Here is a 12,220-nt window from a genome sequence, read left to right on the forward strand (position 1 = left end):
GAACTCTGCCCTCTCAAGGAACTCCCTCAAGAGCTGCTGTAAATAGCGGGAGGTGCCCCCGCGCAGCCTTCTCTCTGAGGAAGGAGGCTCCTCTTTCCCAGGAGCCTCCCCTTCCCCTCCCTGTTTCCCAGGCAGACGTCTTCACCCCTGACCTTCTGAGAAGCGTGAGGCGAGGCGAGGCAAGGCTAGGCTGGGCTGTCAGGCTGAGCCGCAGCCCTCCTCACCTGGGCCTGGGAGTTGAGCAGGGGGAGGGTGGCCGGGTTGCTGCAGTGCTGGGATCTGAGGGGTCGGTTCTCCCGCCATTGACAGGGAGCTTCTCAGGTCTTCCTCACCCCTCGGCCTGCAGTGCTGGGTGCAGAGAGAGGTGTTGGGTGTGTTGTGCAGGGGAATGGCTAAAATGGCAGAGCCCCACTCAGCTGCCTCTAGCACGCCCGGTATATGCCAGGGCTGAGGGCTGGCGCAGGCATGTTGGGGAAAGGGAGATGGGGAAGGCCCAGAGGGTTGGGATTTTCTTTTCTTAGAGGTCAAGGTTTTGTAAAGTGCAGCAAACACATCTTGCAGAGCTCATAGTTTAATTCCTGAATGATTCTCCCAACAGCCTCCTTCTTTTTGCTATACTCAGGGAAAGTAACCTCATTTTAATATTCAAGAAAAAAAATAATTGAAAGATAGGATCAAATGCCGAAAGAGAAAATACATTGTATTACAAAGTCAAACACAGAGCACTGTTAATTTTCTCTTGGTTTGGAATTACCCAGACTCCTGCTATATGAACTTCTCTTGCCTTAACTTTTAGAAAAGTACAGCGTGCTTCCTATTTGCCTGCTTCTCATCCATTACAGTTTCATTTCATCTCTGCAACAATCCTGTGAAGTTCAAAGAAACGAAGTGACTTAGCCAAGGCTTCCCGGCGACCCAATAATGTCCAGGGCATTTTTAGACTCTGACGAGGAGGCATTAAGAGTTGATCAAAGTCTTATTCCCTTGACAGGAATGGGTTAAGCAAAGCCTCAGGGGCAGTCAGGTGGCCAGACTCCGGTAGAGGTGCTATTTTGTTATTCAGGTGAATGACCTCCCTTATCTAGGCTTTAGAAAATGAGGGTGAGCTGCTCTTCGCCCCCCACCAGGTTCCCTCTTGGCTTTGGAGTCCTCTCCTTCCCTGTACCAGCCCGTGTCTGCCTTCCTCTTGGGCCCTCCTGGCATGGCAGGGGACTGAGGGCAGTGGGACCTACAGGGCTACGGGTGAGGGAGGGACCAGTGTCGGGCTGAGGCTGGGGAGCTGGTGTAGGGCCAGGCTGGTTGTGCCTGGCCCTGGGTGCTGGGATGACCTGGAAAGAGATCCCCCTCCCTGCCCTGTGGGAAGCCCCTCTGGGGTGACACCCCTATCTCTTAGTAGGCCACCTTTCCTCCCCACCCCTGGGGAAGAGAGCCGAGACAGGGTGAGGGGTGCGTGCTCTCTTAAGGAGTGGGAGAATCATTATAGCCAATGTTGTGTTGCCCCAGCTCTGCTTACAAAGGCTTGTCACGTTTACAGACTGTTTCTTGATTCATTACCTCATTTAACTCTCGTGTAATTTCTCTGCAGAGAGTAAGACTTGTCATTATCCGCCCCCCTCACAGTCAAGGTCAGGTCAGTAAATATTCACCGAGTGCCTACTAAGTCACAGGCACTGCTGGACATAGAGGTGAATCTGATTTGGCCTCTGCCCTCGAGATCCAGGGACTTGGTCAAGGTCACACCGTGAGTGGCCCAGCTAGGGTTGTGGCCTAATGACCTGAGCCCTGGCCCCAGGCGTGTGTGGTGGGTGAGTTCTGGTGTCACTGGAATGGGCTCTGGCCCCACGGGTCTGGGGGAGGTGAGCTTTGGGGATGCAGGTAGTGTTCATGGAAACCAAAGGAAGTGTTGGCTTTCATGCTGGTGAGCAAGAGAGGCAGCTGGGGCTGAAGGCTGGTGGGGAAGAAAGAACCCACTTGAGAGCCCCCCAGAGCTGGGACCTGACCGCTAACACCCAGCTAGAGGGACATGGGGGCCGTGACCAGCCTCTGAAGAGAGGGCTGGACATGGTGACCTCAACTGGTCCCTTTTGGTTTGGAGACTCTTGACTGGAGTTCATTTATTTATTCATTCGTTCATTCATCCCGCAAACACTTATCCAGGGCTCACTGTGTCCCTGGCTCTGGTCACACTGACTGCCCCAGAGATCTGGAGGTCGAGGCTCCTGAGGGACAGGTGCTCTGGAGACAAAGCGCTCCCCTGTGTGGAACAGGACCTCCTACCCCCGCCCCAGAAAATCAGTGGGGGGCAGAGCGGATATGGGGACCATGGCGAGGACTGGGGAGGGGGAGATGAGTGAGGAGATGGGAGGGGGAGGGAAGTGTGGAGGTAGAGGAGGTGTCAGGTTGGAGGGTATTAGCCCCCAAACCTCCAGCTCCCTGGGAGTAGGTCTCAGGGTCCCAGCTTTACCACCTGTTGCAAACATTTAGTCTGAATCAGACTCAAAAACAGACACAAACAAACTCGTGGGGCGGGGCCACTGCTCCTTCTGGTCCTCCCACCCAGCTCAGCCACTCGGCCCTGCCCGAAGCCTATAATGTAATCAGTGGCATCAACAGAGCTGGTGTGTATTTACCTTTGAACAGGGTGTGGGGAGGGGTGTGTGTGCAGTTAGGTCTAGTGGAAGGAATGTGGGATTTGAAGTCGGTGCAGGCTCGAGTTCAAATCCTCCCTCTTGCTCACAGGCTTTCTGATCTTGGGAGAATAACCACTGGCAACCTCAGTTTCCTTCTTTGCGAAACCGAGGTTGTAGTCCCAGCCTCTGGAGGATGAGGCTCCACCCAGAGTGCCTGCCGAGTGTTCCCTTGTTGTTTTCCTATTGCCTGGCTACTGCAGCTGGTGTCCCTTCCAGGCGGCCGAGGGCACAGGGGGTGGAGATGGGCCCCTGCCCCAGCTCTGCCAGTCCCTGTCCCGGGCTTGGGCCAGGGCCTTGGGGTCCAGGCCTGGAGACAGCTGTGCCTACAAAGCAGCTGAAGCTGCTGAGGCTGGGGGAGGTCCTGGCAGCGGGCGTTATTTTGGGCCTGGCCTGCCATCCCCGGCTCCTGTTTCTCTTGGGAGTCTGGGGGGAGGGACCCTTGAGTTCTATTTCTGGGTCCTCCCATTCCTCCCTCTTTGCTTCCTTCCCTATCTGGCCAGAGGGGTGGGAACAGAGACCACTCTAGGTGTTCCTGGGAGGCTGCCAGCTAGTGGCCATTGGCCCAGGCCAGAACCCTGGGGGCTTGTCCCACCAGCCTTTCCCCCGATTTCTGGAGGCAGGGGTTATCTCTTGTTACCCCCCAGGATTTGACCTTAGGCTCCAAGCTGCTGGGAGAGCAGGAGCCCTGGGATCAGACCTCAAAGTCAGCCACTGTGCTATCCCCCTGAATCTGCACGTAGTCCATGGGAGGTGGAGTGGGGACCAACAGGAATTCAGGGCACCTGTGGATCTGTGGATCTGGGGGTGCACCCCACCCACCTCCCCCTGGCACACCCTCCTGGGCAAGATGTGCCAGGTGATTCGTCTTCTCACCAGAGCAGTAAAACGGGTTTAACTGGGCACTTTAATCTCCCCCACTGCTGGCAGGCATGGTGCCAGCTGTTGCCCAGCGCGCCCCCTTACCCGGGGTAGTTTACCCCTTCTAGTATCCCTGGGCTTAGTGAGTACTTCTGGTCTCAGGGACACTGGGCTGGGGTCCAGGTGGACTGGGCGACAGTTCATCTTGACGCCCCTTGGCTGGTGGTTGGCACAGGCAGGTACACAGGGCTGACGTAATGCCCTTGTGGCAGGAGTTCCGTGGCATAGATTCTGCCAGCTGGTTCTGGAGTCTTGCCCTGAGGAGGTGGCAAGGGTGAGGTACCAGCGTAGGAGCCTTTGGAGTAGGCAGCACTCTGGCTCAGCATCTGCAGCCCGGGTCCGGATGCCCATATTTGGGATCTGATGTTCCTTTTCTCTGCCTGGGGGAATTCCAGAAGTTCCTGCAGTGACCAGGACCCTAGTGGTCCCCATGCCCCAGCTATGACTCCAGCTGACCCTCCTTCCCCACTTTCTGGGTGGCATTGCAGGGGTGGGTATCCCTTGCCAGGAGGTTGGCATGTGGGTGGCGTTGTTTGTTCGGGAGAGGGTCAAGGGGTATCCAGAGGATTCATGATTCATCATCGCCTCTCTTGGGGGATTTTTACCCGTTGGCCCTGAGTTGTGCCTTTGGGACAAAGGGAGGCTTTCTTTGCCAGCCAACACTCTGGATCGAACAGGCAAGCTCCCTAAGGCTGGCACAGCGAGACACCCTCTGGATGCTCAGGATGGGCCGAGTCAGGGGAGCTTCTCCCCTGATGTCCCTCCTCTTCCCAAATTTGCAAACTTTCTTTTGTTGTTGCACGTTCTGTGGGTACAAGGGACACGGGAGGAGGGATCCTTCCGTTGTGCTTCCTCGCTGTCTGCGGTGGCATGACTCTGGGGAGTAGGTTGGCAGAGGTGGCCAGGTTGGCAAAGCTCACTGGGCAGTGTCCTCTGACCCATCTTCTCTCTCCCGCCAGTGTGCACCGGCACAGACATGAAGCTGCGGCTGCCGGCCAGTCCCGAGACCCACCTGGACATGCTCCGCCACCTCTACCAGGGCTGTCAGGTGGTGCAGGGTAACCTGGAGCTCACCTACCTGCCCGCTAATGCCAGCCTCTCCTTCCTGCAGGTGAGGCCCATGGGCAAAACCCAGCCAGGCCCTGTTTCCTGATGGGCTGAGCCCTCTGCTTGCAGATGGGTGGTAGTAGAGTGTTCCCCACCCTGTATTTCCTCTTTTGTTGTGGCTCAACTGGGAAGTCCTTTCTGTTGTCTAACCCCCGTCCATCCTACTGCAAGACCAGTTGACTCCTTCTCTACAACGTGGCTGGCCGTGGACATCTCTGGGTGGAATGCACCCGTTCCTCTGCTAAATTTTTTGCTCTCTTGCCAGCATGATCACCTTCCATTGCCCAACTGCCCCAGCCACTGTCCCCCTCCTACCCGGAGTAATGCAAGGGCTGGCCGGTTCCCGGTCCACTTCTGCCACTGACAAGCCATGTGAATGTGGTCTAGGCCCTTGGCTTCACTGGATCTCAGTTTCCCTATCTGTATATTGGGAGCAACAGACATGCTTGAACTCCCTGGGGGGCCCATTTTGAAATCACATGGAAAATGTATGTGAAAGGGTCAGGAGCAGGAGAGAGAATGGAAACCAGCCTCTGCGTTGTGTCCGTGGTGCCCTGGAGCAGGGCCTCAGGTGCGATGCTTAGTCTGTCAGATCGCAAACATCATCTCGTCCAGGCCTTTCCTTTACAGATGAAGAAACTGAGATGCAGAGAGGGTGGGGTGCTTGCTTACAGTTTACAGAGTGTTCCCCCGCCATTTTCTTTCTTGATCGTACTAGAATCTGGTTCGGGGATGTGGGGAGTGGCCTTGATCTCCATTTTATGCCTGAGGGAGCAGGACTGGTCAGTGGCTGGGGGCCTTGCCCAAGATCCCCGAGCACAGGGTAACCTTGAGGAGGCCTTGTGCGGGGGGGCGGTGGTAGTGGTCCAGGGCCTGGACCTGCCTCAGCCCTACCCTACCCTGTCCCCTCCCAGGAGATCCAGGAGGTGCAGGGCTACGTGCTCATCGCTCACAACCGAGTGAGTCAGGTCCCCCTGCAGAGGCTGCGGATTGTGCGAGGCACCCAGCTGTTCGAGGACAACTATGCCCTGGCCGTGCTGGACAATGGAGACCTTCTCGAAAGTGCCACGTCTGCTGCACGCGCTGCTCTGGGAGGGCTGCAGGAGCTGCAGCTGCGAAGCCTCACAGGTGGTCATCCTTATCGTTGAAACTCTGCTGGTTATTGAGAACTGACCAGGGCCCCTGTTAGCCATGGGGATGCTTCGTGTGAATAAGAACTGGGGTCCCTTCCGGGTGGATGCAAGTGGAGCTAGGGGAGGCGCCCTTGTGAGGATTCGAAAAAGATTTCCCTTCTTCCCAGGAAGTCATAGCTTGTGCCAGCCCACATAGCTTGACAGTTAGGATGCAGGCTGGGTTTTTGCCCACTTCTTGGCTGAATGCACACGTACAGTGAACAAACTATGTAACTGTACGCGGCAGCCTTGGAGCTGACGGTGTCCCAGACTCTGAGTGCCTGGTGCTTTACCTGCATAACCCCGTTTCAGTTGTGCTTTAATCTTGCAAGGGAAGCATCAGTGTTATTCTCGTTTTACAGGTGAGAAAACTGAGGTTTACACAGGATGAGTGACTTGCTTGAGGTTACACAGCTAGTTAGTGGTGGTGAGGCTGGATTTCACACTCTCTTTTAACTGCCAAGCAACATGCACAGAGTAGAGGTGGAGGAGACAGTGACACGGACAACTCACTCCGCCCCGGATCGCCGTTTGTTCACGTGTGGGGTGGTGTTGGTAGGACTAAAAGATGCTGAAGGAGTCTTCTCTGCTCCCTGAGGAACCTGGGGCGTGCTTAAGAGCCCCATTCCCCTCTTAGAAGGCAGGCGGGCCCCGAGGGAGGTCAGAAGATGACAGATGGGGGAAGAAGCATCTGATTATTGCCCCCCGCCCCACAGAGATGCTGAAGGGAGGGGTCTTGATCCAGCGGAACCCCCAGCTCTGCCACCAGGACACGATTTTGTGGAAGGACATCTTCCACAAGAACAACCAGCTGGCCCTCATGCTGATAGACACCAACCGCTCACGGGCCTGTAAGCCACGCCCCTCGCCGCCTGCAGCCGCCTCTCTTTCTCACGCAGCCCACCGACCCCAAACTCCTGGCTTACTCCACGCCCCCGCCGCTGCTGCACTAACACCACCCATTTCCGTTTTCTCTGTGTCTCTTCATCTCTGTGGTTCTCTGCCCTGTCTCCCTCTGCTTCCAGATCGTGCCTCCGGTTTTGGAGTCCTCTTCTGCCTGCGTCTCTCCCTCACTGTGCATTCTGTCTCCTGGTCTCTGTCTCTCTCACTGCCGTTCTGTTTCTCTCCCCAGGCCCACCCTGTTCTCCAGCTTGTAAAGCTCCCCGCTGCTGGGGAGAAAGTTCCAAGGACTGTCAGAGCTGTGAGTTATAGGGAGGCCCAGAATCTGGGGGCAGGGGCTGCGTGGGAATAAAGGTGACGTGGCGGGTGGGTGCCGGGCCTCGGCATCTTCCCTGAGGCAGGAAGTCTCCCCAGAACGTGATGCTGGTGAAGGGCCCGGTGCCTAGGCTGCCGCCCAGCCCTCATCCTGCCCTTTGCCCAACAGTGACGCGAACCGTCTGTGCCAGCGGCTGTGCCCGCTGTAAGGGCCCGCAGCCCACTGACTGCTGCCACGAGCAGTGTGCTGCCGGCTGCACGGGCCCCAAGCACTCTGACTGTCTGGTACGTGCCCCCGGCGCCCCAGCCCTCGGGGTGCAAGGGGAGGGGCATCCCGCCTGGTGCTGCCCTAACCCTCTGGCACACCAGGGCAAAACAGCCCAGTGCCCACCAGCTGCCTGTCCTCCAGGCCTGCCTCCACTTCAACCACAGTGGCATCTGTGAGCTGCACTGCCCAGCTCTGGTCACCTACAACACGGACACCTTCGAGTCCATGCCCAACCCCGAGGGCCGTTATACCTTCGGCGCCAGCTGCGTGACCGCCTGTCCTTGTGAGTGCCGGGGAGAGACGTACTTCTAGTGGTTTTGCTGGGGACTTTGGTTTATGTAAATGGAAGCATGTTGTGAGTACTGTCCGCCCCTGGCTTTGGAGAGCTGGTCATGGCAGTTCGTATTGAGCTGCCTTTGTTCTTTCAACAGCAGTGGAGCAGGTGGCAGCAAAGAATAGCGGCTAAGAGACCATGCACAGAAGCCAGACTGCCTGGGTTTGAGACCAGGCTCTGCCCCTTATTAGTCATGTGACCTTCTTGCTGTGTCTCGGTTTCCTTATCTGTTAAGTGCGGGCCAAAATAGTCCCATCCTCACCAGGTGGTTCTAAAGTTTGAATGAGTTAATATTTGCAAAGCTCTTATAACTGTGCCCAGACAATACTCAGCACCCCTAAGTGTTGATTTTTAGATAGATCAGAGTTTTTTTTACTAGCTCCCCTATTTACTGATGGGCATTTAGGGACTGGCCTCAGACCTGGGGACCTCTTTCCTCCTGTCACAGGAGACAGCAGTGGGCTCTTGGGTCCTGGTCGTACCCTCCCCGTGGTGGGGGAAGAGTACGAAGTGTAGAGCTAGATCATTTGGGTTCACGTCCTGGCTCCTCCACTTACTAGCACAGGGACCTTGAGTAATTTACAGAAAACTCTGTGCCTTGGTTTCCCTTTTGGCAAAATGGGAATCTAACAGTGCCTATCGCACAGGGTTGTCGTGAGGAGTGGACGAGTGTCTAGGGCTCAGATATGGTGTAAGGGCATTTCGGTATCAGTTGATATCATTCTTATTGTACTACCTGGGCATGGTTGCACAGCTCATGGTGGTGGGGGGCGGTGCTGAAAGGCCAGGGCACGTGGACAGACGATCTTGATCTCCTCAGACAACTACCTGTCCACGGACGTGGGATCCTGCACCCTGGTTTGTCCCCTGAACAACCAAGAGGTGACAGCTGAGGATGGAACCCAGCGGTGTGAGAAATGCAGCAAGCCCTGTGCCCGAGGTACCCAGTGGCCACCCCCTGCACACCCAGCCTGGCCTAGCCCGCTGTGCCACCCTCCCTCAGACCCTTCTGGGACCCAGTCCTGTTCTCCCACTGACTCTGCCCCTGGCCCTCCCCTGAGCACTCCCACAAGCTCCCCCGTGTCTCTGCCAATGTGAGGAGGGGGCATGTGGCCCCAGGAGGGGACTGTGGACAGGACCCAGGAGGTTGAATTCCTGGTGCTCCACGTGGAGGCTGAGGTGCCCCCCTGCCCCCCTCCCCACAGTGTGCTATGGTCTGGGCATGGAACACCTGCGGGAGGTGAGGGCGGTCACCAGTGCCAACATCCAGGAGTTTGCTGGCTGCAAGAAGATCTTTGGGAGCCTGGCGTTTCTGCCGGAGAGCTTTGAGGGGTAAGGATACTCAGAGTTAAGGGTGGGCACATGGCCTGAGGCAGCGTCAGGGCAGTCACTGAATCCTGAGGCCCCAGAAGTGGAAGCATTTCTCGGGGATGGTGGGAGACAGAGGTGGGAGGCCAGGGATGCAAAGGAAGCAGGTGGAAGACCAGCAGGGACTTTGGAGGGGGGAGTTTTTCTTTTTGTTTTTTGTTTGTTTGTCTTTGGCCGCGCCGCGTGACTTGCTGGATCTCAGTTCACCAACGAGGGATTGATCCCAGGCCCTTGACAATGAAAGCGAGGAGTCCTAACCACTGGACTGCCAGGGGATTCCCGGGATTTTTCTCATAAATGACATTTTATCTATGAACATGCACTTGTATGGAGGTCACACCATCCAGATAAAGTAAAATTCTCTTTGAGTTCATAGTAGCTTTATTCATAATGGCCCCGAACTGGAAATAATGCAAATGTATATCAATAGCTGAAGGAATCAATAAAGCTGACCCTTGGACAGCATGGGTTTGAACTGCGTGTGTCCACTTAAATGTGAACTTTTTTCAATAAATCCGTACTGCAGTACTGCACAGTCCGGGGTTGCTTGAATCTGGAACCATGGATGCAGAGGGCTGACTGTAAAGTTATACTTGGATTTTCGACTTTGTGGGGGGTTGGTGCCGTAACCCAGGCGTTGTTCAAGGGTCAACTGTAAAATGTGGTATATCCATACGGTGAAATTCTCAGCAGTAAAAGAAATGGCCTACTGATACATGAAACAACATGAATGTGTCTCAAAAACATTATGTTAAGCAAAATAAGTCAGACAAGAGAGAGTCCACACTGTATGATTCCCTTTGCTCTAGAATAGGCAAAACCACTGTGTGGTGAGAGAAATCAGAACAGTGATTGCGCCAGGGTGAGGGCCTGGAAAGGGACACAGAGGAAACTTCTGGGGTGATGGAAATGTTCTGTATACCAGTTGGGGTGGTGGATAGGTGAGTGAATGCATTTGACAAAACTCATTAAACTGCACACTAAAAATCTGCAGTTTATTGTACTGAATTATACATTCAATAAAAATATGTATTAAAAAAGGAGAAAATTCCCTTCAACACTTTCTCCACCTTTACTCCCCTTTCTAGAGGGGACCACCGTTAACAGTTTGTGTGTGTTCTTCTAGACCATTCATACATCTATGGATACACACGCACAGAGAAACGTAGTGTTCGTAATTTGGGGGGAAAGGTTGATTTAAAATGGGAGCCTGTTGTGAATATTGTCGGCCCCTGGCTTTGGAGAGCTGGTTATGACAGTTAGTTCATGTCCAGCTGCCTTGTTCTTTCCACAGCTGTGGAAGAAGTGGTAGCAAAGAGTAGCAGCTAAGAGCCCAGGCTGCCTGGGTTTGAGACCTGGCTTCTACCACTTACTAATCATGTGACCTTCTTGCTGGGTCTCAGTTTCCTCATCTGTTAAATGGGGGCAAAAATAGTCCCGCCCTCCTAAGGTGTTATAAAGTTTAAATGAGTTAATATTTGTAAAGCTCCTATAACCGGGCCCAGCAGATACTACACGCTCCTGAATGTTAGTTCTTCGTATGTAGTCTGGCTGGATCAGGATTATGTTTAATAGCTCCCCATTTACTGATGGGTGTTTAGGTATTTGATTAAAATTTTTTTAAGTTTAAATTTTAAAAAAATTTTAAATTTTAAATTTCCTTAGGTTTTTTATTTTCCCTCTAACAAACAGTTCTCCTTTGCACATGCCTTTGGGAACAGAGGCCAGTGTCTCTCTAGGCCACATTCCTAGAAGTAGAATTTCTAGATCAAAGGATATAAATATTGTTTTGATATTTGCCAAGCCAGGGCCTGGGCTTTGAAGTTCAGGATGGGAACAGCCGGGCTCGATGGGCAACGGGTTTAAGTGGAGGCTCCCCTCCACTTAAACCCTCCTTGGGGAGGATGGCAGGGCCAGCTCGTGGAGGGAGGTCTTACCCACCCCCTTGTTGGCCCTCTCCTAATCCTCCTCCTAGGGACCGAGCCTCCAACACTGCCCCCCTACAGCCTGAGCAGCTCAGAGTATTTGAGTCTCTGGAGGAGATCACAGGTGAGCTCCGTCTCTGAATCCTGCTTCGATGGGGCTGGGAGGTCTTCGTCCTGTCCCCACATCCCTAGCCTCACCCTGTGCCTGCAGGTTACCTGTACATCTCAGCGTGGCCAGACAGCCTGCCGGACCTCCGCGTCTTCCAGAATCTGCGAGTAATCCGGGGACGAATTCTGCATGAGTGAGCACCAGGGGAGGGAGGCCTGACGGGGGAGGAGCTGCCCCGGGAGGCCCGGGAGAAGCTCTGAGTGTGTAGGGGGGAATGGGGGTTCTTATTCCCCGAGGACTCCAGCAGCAGCATTCCCATGGAAGTTTGCAGAGTGTGCTGGGGACAGGAGGAAGGCGAGGGCAGCCTTTGCTGAGGGGGGGAGGGTCAGTGGTGCGTTGCCCCCCTGCATTTGAGCACTCCCCCTCTCACAGTGGTGCCTACTCGCTGACCCTGCAAGGGCTGGGCATCCGCTGGCTGGGGCTGCGCTCGCTGCGGGAACTGGGCAGTGGGCTGGCCCTCATCCACCGCAACGCCCGCCTCTGCTTTGTACACACGGTGCCCTGGGACCAGCTCTTCCGGAACCCCCACCAGGCCCTGCTCCACAGTGCCAACCGGCCAGAGGTCGAGTGCGGTAAGACAGGGAGCCCAGCACTGCTGCGCAGGTGTGCCCACGGGCCTCTGGCAGCAGCAGTAGTCTGGGACTTACTTGTGCGTGTGCACTGCCCGTCCCTGGTGCACCATCCTTGACATAGCTCTGGTTGGCCTGGCCTCTTGGCATGGCTTCTAGCAGGGTCCTGCCACACTGCCTTGGCATCCCTCCCTTCCCTTTCCTCTCTGTTCCTGGAACCTCAGAACTCTTTCTCTCCCTGCTTTGCGTGTCACCTATCCCCACCTCTCCAGCTCAGAGCCATGCCCACAGACTCTTCCCCCAGCTCCCCTGGACCTGGAGTCTCCCTTGAGAGTCCCCTCTGACCCCTTCCTCCTCACTGCAGTGGGCGAGGGCCTGGCCTGCTACCCGCTGTGTGCCCACGGGCACTGCTGGGGTCCAGGGCCCACCCAGTGCGTCAACTGCAGCCAGTTCCTTCGGGGCCAGCAGTGCGTGGAAGAATGCCG

At 55.3% G+C, this 12,220-nt stretch overlaps 1 protein-coding gene across 1 annotated transcript in view; it reads left to right on the forward strand.

Annotated features, from left to right (window-relative positions):
* Positions 1-12,220, forward strand: part of ERBB2 (erb-b2 receptor tyrosine kinase 2) — a 22,506-nt gene that overhangs the window by 2,055 nt on the left and 8,231 nt on the right. The window contains exons 2-13 of the mRNA XM_007465169.1: positions 4,568-4,719; positions 5,630-5,843; positions 6,604-6,738; positions 7,020-7,088; positions 7,272-7,387; positions 7,512-7,653; positions 8,525-8,644; positions 8,910-9,036; positions 11,048-11,121; positions 11,209-11,299; positions 11,539-11,738; positions 12,100-12,220. The exon at positions 12,100-12,220 is cut by the window's right edge and continues 2 nt beyond it. Of these exons, the coding sequence (XP_007465231.1) occupies positions 4,568-4,719; positions 5,630-5,843; positions 6,604-6,738; positions 7,020-7,088; positions 7,272-7,387; positions 7,512-7,653; positions 8,525-8,644; positions 8,910-9,036; positions 11,048-11,121; positions 11,209-11,299; positions 11,539-11,738; positions 12,100-12,220 (1,561 nt within the window). The remainder of the gene's footprint in view (positions 1-4,567; positions 4,720-5,629; positions 5,844-6,603; positions 6,739-7,019; positions 7,089-7,271; positions 7,388-7,511; positions 7,654-8,524; positions 8,645-8,909; positions 9,037-11,047; positions 11,122-11,208; positions 11,300-11,538; positions 11,739-12,099) is intronic.

Source organism: Lipotes vexillifer, unplaced genomic scaffold (genome assembly GCF_000442215.2).
Source record: "Lipotes vexillifer unplaced genomic scaffold, Lipotes_vexillifer_v1.1 scaffold591, whole genome shotgun sequence".
Taxonomy (NCBI): Eukaryota; Metazoa; Chordata; class Mammalia; order Artiodactyla; family Lipotidae; genus Lipotes; species Lipotes vexillifer.